Source organism: Coregonus clupeaformis, chromosome 28, assembly GCF_020615455.1.
Source record: "Coregonus clupeaformis isolate EN_2021a chromosome 28, ASM2061545v1, whole genome shotgun sequence".
In the NCBI taxonomy this organism is placed as follows: Eukaryota; Metazoa; Chordata; class Actinopteri; order Salmoniformes; family Salmonidae; genus Coregonus; species Coregonus clupeaformis.
The window spans coordinates 25,081,070-25,100,048 of NC_059219.1; the positions used below are offsets into that span (position 1 = coordinate 25,081,070).

The following is an 18,979-nucleotide window of genomic DNA, read 5'->3' on the forward strand; positions in this document are numbered from 1 at the left end:
CAGCCTCTCTCCACCACACCCTGTCCTCCTCATTATGCATCAGTGATCTCATCTCAGTCTCCCTGAGTGAGAGCAGGGGGAGCAGGGTGTGTGTGTGTGTTCATGTGTATGTGCATCTAAAGGTGTCTTAAGCGTCTAAAAGTGTCATAGTATGTGTTTCTAAAAGTGTGAGTGTGTATGCGTATGTGTGTGCATTTGGGTATGCGTGTGTATGTGTTTGTCTAAAACAGTTGCTCCATCTTCACTTCCCCCTTACTGCAGGGAAGGAAACCCTGTCTATTGCCAACCTTTCCATCTTCACCATCCTCTGTATCGCATCACAACAGATGCTGTCATCTCCACCCTCCTCTCTACTTCCACCCTCCTCTCTACCTCCACCCTCCTCTCTACCTCCACCATCCTTTCTAAATCTCCACCATCCTCTCTATGACACCACAACAGAGCATGAGCATCAAGAGTTGTCTCTGAATCAGACTGAAAGAACAGACAGGCATCGCATCAGCCCGCTCCCAACCCAAGATGGCTGCTTATTAAGTTAATGACAACAGCCAACATTTTAATTGAATTGTGCCTGCTCGACAATCACATTCGCGCCTAGCCACTAGAGACGGCTACCATAGTAACAAAAGGGAAATACCTGTAGCCTCTATAAGGCTCTATCAGTTTCTCAGACCCCTGGGAAAGGAACAGAATATATCAGGGGTGCAAAGATGTACAGAACAGGTGGATCTATAGGGCTAGTGGGAAAGGGGATACATAGTCAGTTGCACAACTGAATGCATTCAACTGAAATGTGTCTTCCACATTTAACCCAACCCCTCTGAATCAGGTGCGGGGGCTGCCGTAATCGACATCTACTTCATCAGCGCCTCGGGATCAGTTGTTGCAGAGGCAACAGATCTTTCCACCTTGCCGGCTCGGGGGTTACTTTCCTAACGCTCTAACCGTTAGGCTACCTGCCACCTAGTGTGACAGAGAAGAAATGTGCTACTGTGCATATTGGACTAAGGGGATAATTCAGCTGGGTCTTCCTTTGAGAAAGTTGTCGATAGAAATGTAATGAGTAGAGATGACAAGATTTCTGATTCTACATGGCAGAGTACAAGGTCTACATGATGCATTTCTAGCTGAACACTCAAAAGTTGCACCTTTCTGAATAAGTTAAGTGATAAGAATAGAATCTAAATGTTTCCTGAAATTCGGTTATCTGATATCAGAGGACATTGTTTTAAATTAAATCAGTTGCTCCTTGCCTCATTGCACAATATTACATCTAATATGACTAGCTAGCCATGTTGCCATGGCAACATGCCCTCTCAAAAGAAACAAACCTAAATGTATTAGATGATACAGAATAACAGCTGAAATGCATTCACTTTCCATTTCCTCTTGACGAGTAACACGGACATTGTCTATTCTGTCCTATGTTCTGTGGTACAGTGTGTAGCAGGCCATTGTGTTGCTACAAGTCTGTTACTAGTCTCTCTGCTCTTGTGTTGAAGCTTGAGAGAGCTAGTGTGTTCATATAGGAGTGTTTGAAGGTAGAGAAGGGAGAGAGAGAGTTATAGTGAGAGAACTAGATAGAGCTAGAGAGAGAGAGAGAACGAGAGAGAGCTAGAGAGAGAGAGCTAGAGAAAGAGCGAGGGGGAGAGCGAGAGGTGTGTGAGAGTGAGAGAGAGAGTGAAACTAGAAAGACAGAGAGAAACTAGGAGAGAGAGAGAGAGAGAGAGAGAGAGAGAGAGAGAGAGAGAGAGAGAGAGAGAGAGAGAGAGAGAGAGAGAGAGAGAGAGAGAGAGAGAGAGAGAGACAGAGACAGAGACAGAGACAGAGACAGAGAGAAAGAAACTAGACCTTCTGTCTGAGGACCAACTAGGATCACCCAGCCACATAATAATACACACAGGCACAAACGACCTGAGAACACAGCAAGAAAGGGTGACCACAGCACTCAAGGGAGTGATAGAAAAAGTGTATTCTACTTTCCCCAACGCACAAGTGGTTATCTCAACCCTGCTACCACGAAAATACGTCCACCCTGCTACCATACAGCAGGTAAACGCAAGTATTTCCCATGACTGTGCCTCAAAACCAAAGGTCTACCTGGCATCCATAGACTCTAACCACTTCTGGGAATATTGGAAAACACTAAACAAACAACAAGACGAACAGCTATCTATCCAAAACGGAGATGTATGGGTAAACCATTTCTCCAATCTTTTTGGCCCTAAAACAATGAACAAACAGCAAAAAAATATATATACATGATCAAATGCAAATCTTAGAATCAACTATTAAAGACTACCAGAACCCACTGGATTCTCCAATTACATTGAATGAACTACAGGACAAAATACAAACCCTCCAACCCAAAAAGGCCTGTAGTGTTGATGGTATCCTCAATGAAATGATAAAATATAAAGACCACAAATTCCAATTGGCTATACTTAAACTCTTTAACATTATCCTTAGCTCTGGCATCTTCCCCAATATTTGGAACCAAGGACTGATCACCCCAATCCACAAAAGTGGAGACAAATTTGACCCCAATAACTACCGTGGGATATGCATCAACAGCAACCTTGGGAAAATCCTCTGCATTATCATTAACAGCAGACTATTTCATTTCCTCAGTGAAAACAATGTACTGAGCAAATGTCAAATTGTATTTTAACAAATGACCGTACAACAGACCACTTATTCACCCTGCACATCATTGACAAACAAACAAACCAAAACAAAAGCAAAGTCTTCTCATGCTTTGTTGATTTCAAAAAAGCTTTTGACTCAATTTGGCATGAGGGTCTGCTATACAAATTGATGGAAAGTGGGGTTGGGGGAAAAATATAAGACATTATAAAATCCATGTACACAAACAACAAGTGTGCGGTAAAAATTGGCAAGAAACACACACATTTCTTTCCACAGGGCCGTGGGGTGAGACAGGGATGCAGTTTAAGCACCACCCTCTTCAACATATATGTCAACGAATTGGCGAGGGCACTAGAACAGTCTGCATCACCCGGCCTCACCCTACTAGAATCTGAAGTCAAATGTCTACTGTTTGCTGATGATCTGGTGCTTCTGTCACCAACCAAGGAGGGCCTACAGCAGCACCTAGATCTTCTGCACAGATTCTGTCAGACCTGGGCCCTGACAGTAAATCTCAGTAAGAAAAAATAATGGTGTTCCAAAAAAGGTCCAGTTGCCAGGACCACAAATACAAATTCCATCTAGACACTAGAGGACACAAAAAACTATACATACCTCGGCCTAAACATCAGCGCCACAGGTAACTTCCACAAAGCTGTGAACAATCTGAGAGACAAAGCAAGGCCTTCTATGCAATCAAACGGAACATAAAATTCGACATACCAATTAGGATCTGGCTAAAAATATTGAATCAGTTATATAACCTATTGCCCTTTATGGTTGTGAGGTCTGGGGTCCACTCACCAACCAAGAATTCACAAAATGGGACAAACACCAAAAACTGAGCAAACTAGAATGCTATTTGGCCCTAAACAGAGAGTACACAGTGGCAGAATACCTGACCACTGTGACTGACCCAAACTTAAGGAAAGCTTTGACTATGTACAGACTCAGTGAGCATTGCCTTGCTATTGAGAAAGGCCGCCGTAGGCAGACCTGGCTCTCAAGAGAAGACAGGCTATATGCACACTGCCCACAAAATGAGGTGGAAACTGAGCTGCACTTCCTAACCTCCTGCCAAATGTATGACCTTATTAGAGACACATATTTCCCTCAGATTACACAGATCCACAAATAATTCGAAAACAAACCCAATTTTGATAAACTCCCTTATCTACTGGGTGAAATACCACAGTGTGCCATCACAGCAGCAATATTTGCACATTGTTACAACACTGTATATAGACATAATATGACATTTGAAATGTCTTTCTTCTTTTGGAACTTCTGAGTGTAATGTTTATTGTTACATTTTATTGTTTATTTAACTTTTGTTTACTATCTACTTCACTTGCTTTGGCAATGTTAACATATGTTTCCCATGCCAATAAAGCCCTTAAATTGAAATTGAATTGAGAGAGAGAGAGAGAGAAACTAGAAGAGAGAGAGAGAGAGAGAGAGAAATTAGGAGAGAGAGAGAGAGAGTGAGAGAAATTAGAAGAGAGAGAGAGAGGGAGAGAGAGAGAGAGAGAGAGAGAGAGAGAGAGAGAGAGAGAGAGAGAGAGAGAGAGAGAGAGAGAGCTGGAGAGAACGAGAGCGAGAGTGAGAGAGCTGTTGAATGGGTCCTCATAGGGCCTGGTGTTGTGAGAAGAGAGTGGTCCTGGTTGAATAGTGTAATAGGAGCCTGTGTTGTTGTCTCACTAAGCGGCCTAATGGATGATATAATGGTCTGGAACACTACTGTGTGGTCATGGCACACACACACAGGAACACACTCACAGATGGATACAGACACGTGCACACACACACACACACACACACACACACACACTCGTCATCCCTCTCTTCCTGTGAGTCATTATCACACACGCTCAACGCCCTCTCTTTCTCTCACGGTCAGCTCACACTGTGGACCAGGCGTCCTAAATCCCCCTTAATGTAGTCTAACTACTGTCAAGTCTACAGTGTATATATCTATCTACAGTCAGGTCTATATATCTATCTACAGTCAGGTCTATATATCTATCTACAGTCAGGTCTATATATCTATCTACAGTCAGGTCTATATCTCTATCTACAGTCAGGTCTATATATCTATCTACAGTCAGGTCTATATATCTATCTACAGTCAGGTCTATATCTCTATCTACAGTCAGGTCTATATATCTATCTACAGTCAGGTCTATATATCTATCTACAGTCAGGTCTATATATCTATCTACAGTCAGGTCTATATATCTATCTACAGTCAGGTCTATATCTCTATCTACAGTCAGGTCTATATATCTATCTACAGTCAGGTCTATATATCTATCTACAGTCAGGTCTATATATCTATCTACAGTCAGGTCTATATATCTATCTACAGTCAGGTCTATATCTCTATTTACAGTCAGGTCTATATATCTATCTACAGTCAGGTCTATATATCTATCTACAGTCAGGTCTATATCTCTATCTACAGTCAGGTCTATATATCTATCTACAGTCAGGTCTATATATCTATCTACAGTCAGGTCTATATCTCTATTTACAGTTAGGTCTATATCTCTATTTACAGTCAGGTCTATATCTCTATTTACAGTCAGGTCTATATATCTATCTACAGTCAGGTCTATATCTCTATCTACAGTCAGGTCTATATCTCTATTTACAGTCAGGTCTATATATCTATCTACAGTCAGGTCTATATATCTATCTACAGTCAGGTCTATATCTCTATCTACAGTCAGGTCTATATATCTATCTATAGTCAGGTCTATATCTCTATTTACAGTCAGGTCTATATCTCTATTTACAGTCAGGTCTATATCTCTATTTACAGTCAGGTCTATATCTCTATTTACAGTCAGGTCTATATCTCTATCTACAGTCAGGTCTATATATCTATCTACAGTCAGGTCTATATCTCTATTTACAGTCAGGTCTATATATCTATCTACAGTCAGGTCTATATATCTATCTACAGTCAGGTCTATATATCTATCTACAGTCAGGTCTATATCTCTATTTACAGTCAGGTCTATATATCTATCTACAGTCAGGTCTATATCTCTATTTACAGTCAGGTCTATATATCTATTTACAGTCAGGTCTATATCTATATTTACAGTCAGGTCTATATATCTATCTACAGTCAGGTCTATATCTCTATTTACAGTCAGGTCTATATCTCTATTTACAGTCAGGTCTATATCTCTATTTACAGTCAGGTCTATATCTCTATTTACAGTCAGGTCTATATCTCTATCTACAGTCAGGACTATATCTCTATTTACAGTCAGGTCTATATCTCTATTTACAGTCAGGTCTATATCTCTATATTTCTATCGATCTCTATAAGCAGATTCAGTTCCACCTCATTACCCAGAGGGCCACAGTCAGGTCAGTCTTCTCATTAAGCCTCCATGCTAACACTCCGGTGCCTGTTGTTTATCGCCCCACATGCCCCTCGCCACTTGCCAGGAACATCATTATAAATTAGAATTTGTTCTTAACTGACTCGCCTGATTAAATAGAGGTTAAATAAATAAAATAAACTGCATGTGTTTATTAAAAATGTCCTCTAAAAGTACCTTCAGCCAGACGCCCATACTTCATCCGCCCCCCCTTTCACTCCCTCCATCCCCCTCTCCTTTTCTCCAACCATCTCTCCCGTCCTCCATCCCTCTCCATCTCTCTCTTTCTCCATTCCTCTCTTCTTCTTCCACATATCTCTCTCCCCCTTCTCCTCTCTCCTTCCCTCCCTCAATCCATATGTCCAGTGAAGAGTTAAAGATTCAGACCTGAACACCCTCCGTGATGGTGTTTATCAGAGCTCAGAACAAATGTTGCATTACATCTCTATCTATCTCCATCTATCTACCCCATTACCTCATCTATCAGCAGTGTGTGTATGTGTGTGGCTGTGTCTGTGTGTGTCTAATAGTGTGTGTCAGCATTGTATTTTTATCACAATGAGAAAAAAAGAAAACAACTATCTCGTTAAAACCTGACTGCAATTATTGTGATGTAAGAAAAACAAAGGAGCTGATGACTGACAGGGTAATTAACACCCGCTACCACGGCAACCCACAGACTTAATTGGATTCTGGCCAAAGTCAGATCGATCTTGATTGATCCAGACTCACAATGCCTGGGGACTTTAATTGACTTTACTCAGGTGGTGGTTTATCTGGAGATGGACCTGGTAGCAGAAGGCTCTCTGGATCGGAATAGGAATTATACAGAGGGCATTAGGACACAGGGAGGAAAACTTTGAGTCTGACATTGTCTGGTCATAAAGGAAAAGATGGAAGTACAATATTTTTGAACCACAAATGGTATTTTAACCCCTTTCACCCTAACCCTATCACTAACCTAATTCAACAACAAATAGCTCATATTCTTGGTCATAATTTCCGATATCGTCAATTTGCCTTTTCTAACACGGTCTATTGAAGTCTCAGAGCTATAAGGATTTCCACACACATTTAATCCAGTTGAAACATACTCAGAACGTACTCAGTTACCAATTTAGCCAATCTGTGAAATGAAGCTGATTAGTGAAATTAAGTGATGAATCAAGTGCAAGTTAGAAACAAAAACCTGCAGACACACTGCAGCCCTCCAGGAGATGAGTTTCATACCCTCCTTTCTTAGAGTGTTAAGGAGTGTGTGTGTGTACAACTTCCATATGCATGTACTGTATGCCTGTATGTGTGTGCGTGTGTGACTTTGTCTGTATGTATGTATGTGTGTGTGTGTGTGTGTGTGTGTGGGGGGGTCTGTGTTTGTGTGTGTGAGATTTTGTCTGCATCTGTATGTGTCTGTCTGTGTATGTGTGTGTGTGTGTGTGTGTGTGTGTGTGTGTGTGTGTGTGTGTGTGTGTGTGTGTGTGTGTGTGTGTGTGTGTGTGTGTGTGTGTGTGTGTGTGTGTGTTGTGTGTGTGTGTGTGTGTGTGTGTGTGTGTGTGTGTGTATACTGATATGAACTGGTACTCACCTTGAGAGCACGAGAACGGTTGGCCAGGAGCTTCTCGATGTTACCCGCTGCGGTAGCCACCAGCTGGCTGGCATCGTTGGACCCCACACTGAAGTATTTCCTGTGGCTCTGGAAGATCTGCACCAATCAGGGTGACAGTGGAGCAATCAGGAGAGAGAAACATGGGTCAAAGGTGACACTGGACCAATCAGGAGAGGGAGATATCTGAGAATTGTACCTATGAGGATAGTCACAAAACTATATTTTACCACAAATGTACTTGATTACCTTTATTTGCAGGGACAATGCACACAATTATCCAAATGTATGTAAATGTGTCAGATTTAGGATTACGCATCATGGTCATAGTAAACATTTCTGCAATACATCAGCCAATCTCAACTGACCTTTCATGACGTCACCGCTGTGTGATGACAATGGACACGGTAGACAATGGCAGTGTAAATCAAGCAACATTAAGCAACATTGGAGCGCAGCAGCAAACACCATTTACTGAATATTGATGTTTCAGCAAGAGGAATAAAACAATAAAAAATCAGAAATGCCAAACAGCCGGAGGGGCTTTCTTAGTCCGACATTAAAACTACAGGCCTGTAGTGTGTGTGTGTGTGTGTGTGTGTGTATCTAAGTGTGTGTGTGTGTGTGTGTGTTTACTTAGCTAACCTCTGCGGGGCTGTGTTATGTGTTTCTGCTAGCCCATGAGTAATGATACTGATGGTTATTCTCCACATGCTTGTTCTGCTTACAAGCAAATACAATACCCTCCCCTGTGCAGTAAACAAAGCAGCCATGCTGCCAGAGGCCTCAATGAAGGACATTTATTCTACTGCAACAGGACAAAGGAATGGTAGAGTTGACCATTGATATTATACCACTCTCCATATATGTATAGGCTATAGGGTCCAGATTGGGTCATATAGTCTAGCTATTTTCCCTCACTCCATTAGCATCAAATGATGCCCCCGACAGGAAATTAGCTTAAAACGTGGTATAACACCAAAATGGTAAAGATATCTGCTGTTTTCTTTTCTAAATGTCTGTGATGGCAGCCCTGATAAGCAGGGCAAGAGGTAGCCCTGATATGGTGTCTGCTATGGGTATTGTCCTGAGAATACTGTGTGTTTCTCAAGGAAAATCATGCATGTGTGTTTCAAGGGAAATCATGCCTGTGTTTTGTCCCTGAGACGTCATGCATGTGTGTGTGTCTGTGAAATTTCATCCAAAAGGAATCTGACGTACATTGACAATTACTGTGATGCTTATTCCTTTTTTCTCCTTTCTTTTATAGTAATACATTGTTATTGATTATTGCATTGTTGGGCTTTGAGTTTGCAAGAAAGGCATTTCACTGTACTTGTGCACGTGACATTTAAACTTTAAATAATTACAGAGGCTCCATATCAGGCCTAGCTAGGCAAGAGGAAGTAATGTATCATAGGGTTATATCAATCAACACAAGGGATATGTCCCAAATGGCACCCTATTCCCCATATAGTGCACTACTTATGACTAGAGCACCCTGGTCAAAAGTAGGGAACTACATAGGAAATAGGGTGCCATTTGGGATGCCGACAAAGTACCAGCTCCTCCTAACTGTCCAGATCATGTAAGCTTGTTAGGAAAGTGGATAGGGATGTACTGTTTGGAGTTGACACTGATAGTCCTTGAGGGTGGATATTCCGCTAGCAGAATACTGTAAGCAATATACCCACACATCACTAATGAGATGACACTTTGTAAAATCCAGATGTGTTGAGACAACCATCATTGTATTGGATATGACACACATCAAACAGGAGAGGTCAGGAGTGTGTGTGTGTGTATGTGTGTGTCTGTGTGTGTGTCTGTGTGTGTGTGCGCGTGTTTGTTTGCGTGTGTGCTTGTGTGTGTATTGATTGTTGAATGGAGGAATGGAAATCCAGAGTTGTGGATGTGTGACTATGGGGTTGCAAGCATCCTGTGCGTTTGGGAGGAGTGTAGAAGTGTGGTATGTGCAAGGTTGTGCACGTCTGTGTGCCTATGTTTACAAGGTGTGTGTGTGTGTGTGTGTGTGTGTGGACGTGTTTAACTATTCTTGTGGGGACCAGAAGTCCCCACATGGTCAAATGTTATTTCTAGGGGGTTTAGGGTTAAGGTTAGAATTAGTGTTAGGGTTAGAATTATGTTAACGGTTAGGGTTAGGAGCAGGGTTAGTTTTAGGAGCTAGGGTTAATTTTAGGAGCTAGGGTTAGGTTTATGGTTAGGGTTAAGGTTAGGTTTTTGAGTTAAGGTTAGGGTTAGGGTTAAGGTTAGGGTTAGGGTAAGGGTAAGAGTACGGGTTAGGTTTAAGGTTTAGGGTTAGGGAAAATTAGGATTTTGAAATGGACTGAATTGTGTGTCCCCACAAGGTTAGCTATACAAGACTGTGTGTGTGTGTGTGTGTGTGTGTGTGTGTGTGTATGTGTCCAACCTGTATGAGGTTCTGCACTCCGCTGGCTGTGTCCGTCAGTGTGACCAGCTCCTGCTGCATCTGCTCCACCCATTCCTTTATCCTGAGGAAACAATGCAAGCACAAATCAAAATCATTAAAATGAATTTTACTTATCCAATCATATCCATATCTCTGAACTGCTGTTATCAGGGTCATATTAATTTGGCACCAAACAGAAGACAATGGACTGAAACAGGGAGGGACTGTTCAGTAAGAAAACATTTTGTTTTTCTGTTGCAAAACATTTGGCTACAGTGTGCACTAATAAATAAGACCCTGAAGGAGAATGATCAGATAGAAATACATTGCATAGAACAGATATGATTGTCTGTCAAATAGAATAAGGAATCAAGTTAGCTCTATGTTAGATTTCTATCTGCAACGCTGTGAACGTTTCGCCTCACTGCATAAATACTCTTGACTTACTTCGATTGGCCAATCACGTGAAAGCAGATACCACATGACGACACATCAACAGAGCAGTTACAGTACTGCTGACTATCACGTTATGCAAAACATACCTCGCCATATAGGCTAATAAATTCAGCAGTCTATAAAATAGTCATGTTTACCCTGAGTATATGTGATTTGACTCCCCATTAACTGTGCATTAGAGTAGATATAGAGAGAGTAGATTATATATTAATGGTTGTCAGTGGGTGAGTAACAAGGGTAGGGGTGAGATAGTGGGTAATTTATGCAGGGAGAGGAGAGGGAGAAATTAGTAACAGAATGACTCCATTCTATCATAATGCTTTATTTGAATTGTTAATGAGATACAAATTAACTGTCTGTACCCTATATAGAAAATGAACAATAGTTAATTGGCTCAACAGTATGGATTAAGTAAGCAGTGCAAGTGTATCAAGTACACGTTCACAGTGAGAGTGGGTGGTTCCTTCATTGTTCTGAAGAGAAAAGGTCCATATGCAACCATAAGACCAACATGTGTTATAAATAAATGGATTGATACACATTGAATAACCAGCATAGCTGCCATTTTGAACACATATTTGTCCTCTGTGCAAAACGTTTTGCTACAGCGTGCCCTATGAACACAACCCTGCTCACATACAGTACTATAGCGAGGCAATCTACGCTTGGTTGACGTGGGGATTGTGGACTGCATTGGTTCGTTCATTCATTACACTAGCAGTAGGGAATAGTCTAGAAGTGGGTGAATGGTCCATGCATAGGTAAACACAGTGATTGAGTGTGCATATTTCCAAACAGCGGGTAGCAGTGTGTCTAAACTGAAGATAAATCTACTTGAAACACCTAAATGCAGACCTAGAGGAGACATGTCTGTGTCCAAAATGGCACCCTATTCCCTATTTAGTGCACTACTTTTGACCAGATCCTTATGAGCCCTGGTCAAAAGTAGTGCACTATATAGGGAATAGGGTGCCATTTGGGAGGCATACCTGAATTCAAGGACACTGTAGCCGTACATGAACCCTCAACATAGTTAGGGGAGGAAGTGTGAATCCATATCCATAAACCCATCAAGTGTCAAACACCTAGATGAATCTTATTATTTGACAAGTGAGACATGATACAGGCTCATCTTCTAGGGAGAAACACATGGCAGCACACACACACACCCGCACACGCACACAGACACACACACACACACACACCCACACCCGCACACAGACACACACATACACACACACACACCCACACACAGACACACATACACACACACACACACACACACACAGACCCACACCCACACACAGACACACACACACCCGCACACACCTCCCCACACACACACACACACACACACACACACCCGCACACAGACAGACAAACCCACACACACGCATGTGAATAATAACGCGCACGCACCTTACCCCCCCCCCCAACACACACACACACGTGTTACAAATCCTTGTCAACAACCATTAAAAATGCATGACTGGGAATCATAAGGGAAATGAACAATTTTTAACCCTTTCCTCTATACAGAATTGCATTTGCCCTAGACTTTGGATACGTGTTATCTTTAAGCAATAAGGCCAGAGGAGGTGTGGTATATGGCAATATACCACGACTAAGTGCTGTTCTTAGGAACAACGCAACAGTTTGTTACGTTACAGCCTTATTCTAAAATTGATATATATTTTTTTTTATCTCAGCAATCTACACACAATACCCCATAATGACAAAGCAAAAACAAGTTTTTAGATTTTTTTGAAAATGTATTACAAATAAAAACAGAAATAGCTTATTTACATAAGTATTCAGACCCTTTGCTATGAGACACGATATTGAACTCAGGTACATCCTGTTTCCATTTATCATCCTTAAGATGTTTCTACAACTTGATTGGAGTCCACCTGTGATACATTTTATTGATTGGACATGATTTGGAAAGGCACACACCTGCCTATATAAGGTCCCAAAATTGAAAGTGCATGTCAGAGCAAAAACCAAGCCATGAGGTCAAAGGAATTGTCTGTAGAGATCTGAGACAGGAGGCACAGATCTGGGGATGTGGGAGGTGACCAAGAACCTGATGGTCACTCTGACAGAGCTCTAGAGTTCCTCTGTGGAGATGGGAGAACCTTCCAGAAGGACAACCATCTCTGCAGCACTCCACCAATCAGGCATTTATGGTAGAGTGGCCAGACGGAAGCCACTCCTCAGTAAAAGGCACATGACAGCCCGCTTGGAGTTTGCCAAAAGGCACCTAAAGACTCTCAGAACGTGAGAAACAAGATTCTCTGGTCTGATGAAACCAAGATTGAACTCTTTGGCCTGAATACCAAGTGTCACGTCTGGAGGAAACCTGGCACCATCCCTACGGTGAAGCATGGTGGTGGCAGCATCATGCTGTGGGGATGTTATTCAGCGGCAGGGCCTGGGAGACTAGTCAGGATCGAGGCAAAGATTAACAGAGCAAAGTACAGAGAGATCCTTGATGAAAACCTGCTCCAGAGTGCTCAGGTCCTTAGACTGGGGCAAAGGTTCACCTTCCACAGGACAACGACCCTAAACACACAGCCAAGACAATACAGGAGTGGCTTCGGGACAAGTCTCTAAATGTCCTTGAGTGGCCCAGCTACAGCCCGGACTTGAACCTGATCGAACATTTCTGGAGAGACCTGAAAATAGATGTGCAGCAACACTCCTCATCCAACCTGACAGAGCTTGAGAGGATCTGCAGTGAGGAATAGGAGAAACTCCTCAAATACAGGTGTGCCAAGCTTGTAGCGTCATACCCAAGAAGACTCGAGGCTGTCATCGCTGCCAAAGGTGCTTCAACAAAGTACTGAGTAAAGGGTCTGAATACTTATGTAAATGTCATATTTCCAGTTTTTTTTTTATATACATTTGCTAAAATGTCTAAAACCTGTTTTTGTTTTGTCATTATGGAGTATTGTGTGTAGATTGATGAGGGAAAATAAAAATGGTCAATTTTAGAATAAGGCTGTAATGTAACAAAAATGTGGAAAAAGTCAAGGGGTCTGAATACTTTCCGAATGCACTGTATCACAAACACCCGAGGAGCCTTATTGCTATTCTAAAGTGGTTACCAACATAATTAGAGAGATAAATGAAATGTTTTGTCATACCCGTGGTATACGGTCTGATATTCCATGGCTTTCAGCCAATCAGAATTCAGGACTCAAACCACCCAGTTTATAATATCTAATAACCCACACAGTAATGTGACTGGGGCTCATGCTGTAAAACATATTTATAGCTCCGAGAAGCAGCTGTCCTGGGGGGCTTGGAGGCATGGCTGGAGTACTGTCAGCACATTTCTGATCACACACACACCCACGGCTGCGCACTCATTCACGCTCACACACACACACCTTTCAACCTACCCCCTCCATGAAGATATCAGTGCATGACATACTACTGAGCCAGCACCACTGAGCCAGCACCACTGAGCCAGCACCCCTGACCCAGCACCCCTGAGCCAGCACCCCTGAGCCAGCACCCCTGAGCCAACACCACTGAGCCAGCACCACTGAGCCAACACCACTGAGCCAGCACAACTGAGCCAGCACCACTGACCCAGCACTACTGAGCCAGCACCCCTGACCCAGCACCTCTGACCCAGCACCCCTGACCCAGCACCACTGAGCCAGCACCCCTGACCTAGCACCACTGAGCCAGCACCACTGAGCCAGCACAACTGAGCCAGCACCCCTGACCTAGCACCACTGAGCCAGCACCACTGAGCCAGCACCACTGACCCAGCACCACTGAGCCAGCACCACTGAGCCAGCACCTCTGAGCCAGCACCACTGAGCCAGCACCACTGACACACCTACTCACACACCTCTGCTCATAGCCCTTAGCTCACAGCAGGAATAGCTGCTAGGGGTCACAGCAAGGTCCTAGCCTGTAGAGTCAGCTTTTGTCTGCTATGTGCAACAGGGTGCGCCCTGGAAATGTGTCCCATGGTCCTATCCAACAGGCTAGGCAGATGCAACAGGTGCCCTTGGCAATGAGGTCCTCTGTTAAAATGTAAATGTGTTCCTCCTCCCAACAGGGGAACTTAGAGTAGGTGTGCATTTGGACAGGAGATGCAGAGTGAAAAAGCTCACATTTAGAACGCAGCATTTATAAAATAATGAATAGACTTGATATTCTCTATGATGAGGCTCTAGCATTGAACATTTGGGCCGACCATTTTGATTCCTTCTCTGAATACTGACCTTATGTTCTAGCTTTTATGCCGTATTCCCTCAGGTAACCAATAACAGGTGGAAGAGCTTAGTAAATCTGGCCAAAAGCCAACTCTGCTTCGCGATTAAACAATGATTAGTTCTTACAGTATCCAATACTGTATAATAACTACAGACAGATGGTACAGCCCATAGCCAATTTGTTCTGTGTGTGTGAGTTCAGCCCCATAACTTGTCTGAAACAGGAGAGGCAGCCGGTAATGAGGAGAGGGGAACAACAATAAACCTCGTCCCATGGAGGGGCCACCGTTTCTGGGTAAAGATCATGTAACTGTCCCCTTGCCTCCGGCAGCTATGGAGGACCCAGAGGTCAGAGTGTTGGTAAAAAAATGACACCACATTATTATTGGTACACTGTGAACTAACAACCGTGAAAAAAGCATTATCTAAAGTCAAGGACAAGAAAAGCATTATTATTTATGTCTCTAAACAAATGAGGGCTCTTGTAATGTTTATTTTGTATTGTTTAAAAAGACAAGCTCTCCCTCAACACATAGTGGAAAAAGTGCAATATTACCACAAAGGAGGAAAAGCAATGTTTTTCTCTCAAAGACAAACCATGAAGTAATGTAAAAAAGAAAAGAGGTTTCAACACTTAAAGAGCTCAACCGAGCCCTCTGAGAGGATGGAAACTTGGAGCGGGTCATGGAAAAATGAGATAACATCCCCCTACCCCCTCACCTTCCCCCTCTCCCTCCCTCCCTCTGACTCTCTCCCTAGTGAAAAGGAAATGAAGGGTGCTTTGAGGCGGGAAAACCCAAAATGTCTGGTGAGCCAGAGAGAGAGAGCCGAGCATTACAGCCAGTTGCACACTCCGGGGCTGGGACTGAGTGGAGCCTTGTGAAACTCAGCCAAGTGTAAAGCGAGAGACCCATAACCCCCCCTAAAGCCTTTTATCTCGCTGTCTCGCTGCTTGTGTTCTTAACATCCCCCACTTACACAACAGACTGTGCGCATTTAGACAACGGCGGCAGTTTTTCATTTTCTCTTTTTCTCCTTCTCGCCATCCTCCTCTTACACAATGTAACGTTTGGGTTTGTTTTGCTCTGTGGAGAGAGCAGAGCGCAGATCAACGTGGGTACACTGCTGGAGGTGAGCCGGAGGAGAGAAAGGACTGGTTTTATTTTGGATGAATATATCATCTGATATGCAGAGGGAGAGCCTTCACTTTAAAGAAATGACATGGACCTCTCACAAGGTTTTTTACCGAGTAATTTCAATTTAAATGCGTGTCTGTGAATTCCTGATGGAGAGGTCGTGATTTTCATATGACTAAACGGGAATTAATGCAGACAGGACAGGTGATGACTATTGAATAAGTTAAAACGTATTGTCCTGTTACATATGGCATTCATTTATTTTGACATATGATAACTTGAGTCTTTTTATTCATTTTCATAAAATCAGTAAGCCATCCAAATACACCCCACCATGTACAGCAGCTGGCAATCAGACAAAGATATTTCAATTGTTCTGAGAATTAATTGGAGTGTTCCCCACTACTGTGAATGAGGATATTTTGGGTCATCTTTTGATTAAATCTTCCAATTGTATCTTAACCTTACAGAATGAGCATCTTATGTATATGACCTATTAACCTTCTACAGTAGCTGGTGATTAGACAAAGATATTCCTCTCTCTCTCTCGCTCTCCCTCTCTCTCTCTCTCTGTAACAGAAGACGCCTCCCCAGACCAGATGTCACCTGTGTGTTGGAAACCATTGAAACCAGAGCACAGGGGCCTTCAGTGGACAAAAGGGGGTCACATGAGGTCAGTGGGGTTCAAAGGTCAAGGGGACAGGTGCAGCTCTTTCACAGGACCTCTTAGCCTAATCACATGGGCGGGGACTCTGTACAGTGTGTGTGCGTGTGTGTGTAGGGGGGTGTGGGTGGGGTGTTGAAAGGGTCTGTATTATGTAACTCATCAACTGAAGTGCTATATCACGGGGTGTGATGAAGCATATAATAGGACAACTGTTCCCTGAGTGTTCCCTGAGTGTTCCCTGAGAGTTCCCTGAGTGTTCCCTGAAAGTTCCCTGAGTGTTCCCTGAGAGTTCCCTGAGAGTTCCCTGAGTGTTCCCTGAGTGTTCCCTGAGTGTTCCCTGAAAGTTCCCTGAAAGTTCCCTGAGAGTTCCCTGAGTGTTCCCTGAGTGTTCCTTGAGAGTTCACTGAGTGTTCCCTGAGAGTTCCCTGAGAGTTCCCTGAGTGTTCCCTGAGAGTTCCCTGAGTGTTCCCTGAGAGTTCCCTGAGAGTTCCCTGAGAGTTCCCTGAGTGTTCCCTGAGTGTTCCCTGAGTGTTCCCTGAGTGTTCCCTGAGTGTTCCCTGAGAGTTCCCTGAGAGTTCCCTGAGTGTTCCCTGAGTGTTCCCTGAGTGTTCCCTGAGAGTTCCCTGAGTGTTCCCTGAGTGTTCCCTGAGAGTTCCCTGTGTTCCCTGAGTGTTCCCTGAGTGTTCCCTGAGTGTTCCCTGAGTGTTCCCTGAGAGTTCCCTGAGAGTTCCCTGAGTGTTCCCTGAGAGTTCCCTGAAAGTTCCCTGAGTGTTCCCTGAGAGTTCCCTGAGAGTTCCCTGAGTGTTCCCTGAGAGTTCCCTGAGTGTTCCCTGAGAGTTCCCTGAGTGTTCCCTGAGTGTTCCCTGAGAGTTCCCTGAAAGTTCCCTGAAAGTTCCCTGAGTGTTCCCTGAGAGTTCCCTGAGAGTTCCCTGAGTGTTCCCTGAGTGTTCCCTGAGAGTTCCCTGAGTGTTCCCTGAGAGTTCCCTGAGTGTTCCCTGAGAGTTCCCTGAGAGTTCCCTGAGTGTTCCCTGAGTGTTCCCTGAGAGTTCCCTGAATGGTAGAGTAGGACCTGAACCCAAGTGCCCTAGAAATATATTATTTAACAGTACTATCCCCAATAAGCTTACCAATCTCAAAGACTCACTTGAAAACACAACACCATTTAACAGTGCTGTCCCCAATCAGGTCATCTATCTCAAAGACTCACTTGGAAACACAACACCATATGTTACAGTACACCACTAAACTGAGTAACCAACAATAATAAAAAAAATATGTAATTATTGTCACATACACCGGATAGGTGCAGTGAAATGTGTTGTTCTACAGGGTCAGCCATAGTAGTACGGCGCCCCTGGAGCAAATTAGGGTTAAGTGCCTTGCTCAAGGGCCATGGTGAATAAGGTGCCCAAGAATAACGTGTTTAGCCAATAACCACGCACAACACAGAATGGAGCGTCCAATCCCAGAGCCCGATACAGAGGAGTGGGGAGCCCAGAATAGCTTGTCTGACTCAGAGTGAGAGCATCATTGTCTGACCGCTGGCTGGATTAGCCCTCGAGTTACTTTAGACTACTGAGGCCATTTCTGTTCTCTCCTCTCAATTTCACCCAGCTTCTTTTTCAAAATGATGCAGCTATTTCAGCCCGCTTTATGTAGCTGAAAACTGAAGCAATGGCTATGTTCCAATATCCAGATAAGCATTTAGAATACACACCAGAAGGTAATTGAACCATTCTCCTACACTCTTAGAAAAAAAGGTGCTATCTAGAACCTTTACTGGTTCTTCGGCTGTCCCAATAGGAGAAGCCTTTGAATAACCCTTTTTGGTTTCAGGAATAACTATTTTGGGTTCCATGTAGATCCCTTTCTACAGAGGGTTCTACATGGAACCCAAAAGGGTTATACCTGGAACCAAAAAAGGTTCTACATGGAACCAAAAAGGGTTCTCCTATGCGGACAGCCAAAGAACCCTTTTAGAAGCCTTTTTTCTAAGAGTGTATATGTTCAAAATGCAATTTGTAATGCTACATTGGTAAATATCAAAATAAAAGCATACTGAAACAAACACCCCCAGCTCTGTGTCATGGTTTAAAAAATAAATTCCCATGTGGCTGCACTTGTCATCCCGGGACAGTACCCATTTTTCAGCCCCTTTTCAGGTCTCTCAACTTTTCTTCCTACAAAAAACGTCCTTTTGTCAGCAAGACACAGCAATTAATTCAGGCTACAAGAGTGTAGACCCAATGACAATCGTCGAATATCATTACACTTTTTGGTGTTTTGTAACAGATCAAATGGCGCCAGTGCACAGTTGTCACGGATTCTGCCGAGGCTGCCCCTCCTCCTTGCTCGGGCAGGCTTTGGCGTTCGTCGTCACCGGAGTACTAGCTGCTGATGA

At 43.3% G+C, this 18,979-nt stretch overlaps 1 protein-coding gene across 2 annotated transcripts in view; it reads right to left on the minus strand.

Annotated features, from left to right (window-relative positions):
- The window catches only part of LOC121543412 (voltage-dependent calcium channel subunit alpha-2/delta-1), a 194,254-nt gene that overhangs the window by 158,195 nt on the left and 17,080 nt on the right, over window positions 1-18,979 (minus strand). For both annotated transcript variants that reach the window (XM_041853259.2, XM_041853257.2), the window contains exons 2-3: window positions 10,082-10,163; window positions 7,633-7,749 (exon numbers count right to left, since the gene is read on the minus strand). In XM_041853259.2, coding sequence (XP_041709193.1) covers window positions 7,633-7,749; window positions 10,082-10,163 — 199 coding nt within the window. The remainder of the gene's footprint in view (window positions 1-7,632; window positions 7,750-10,081; window positions 10,164-18,979) is intronic.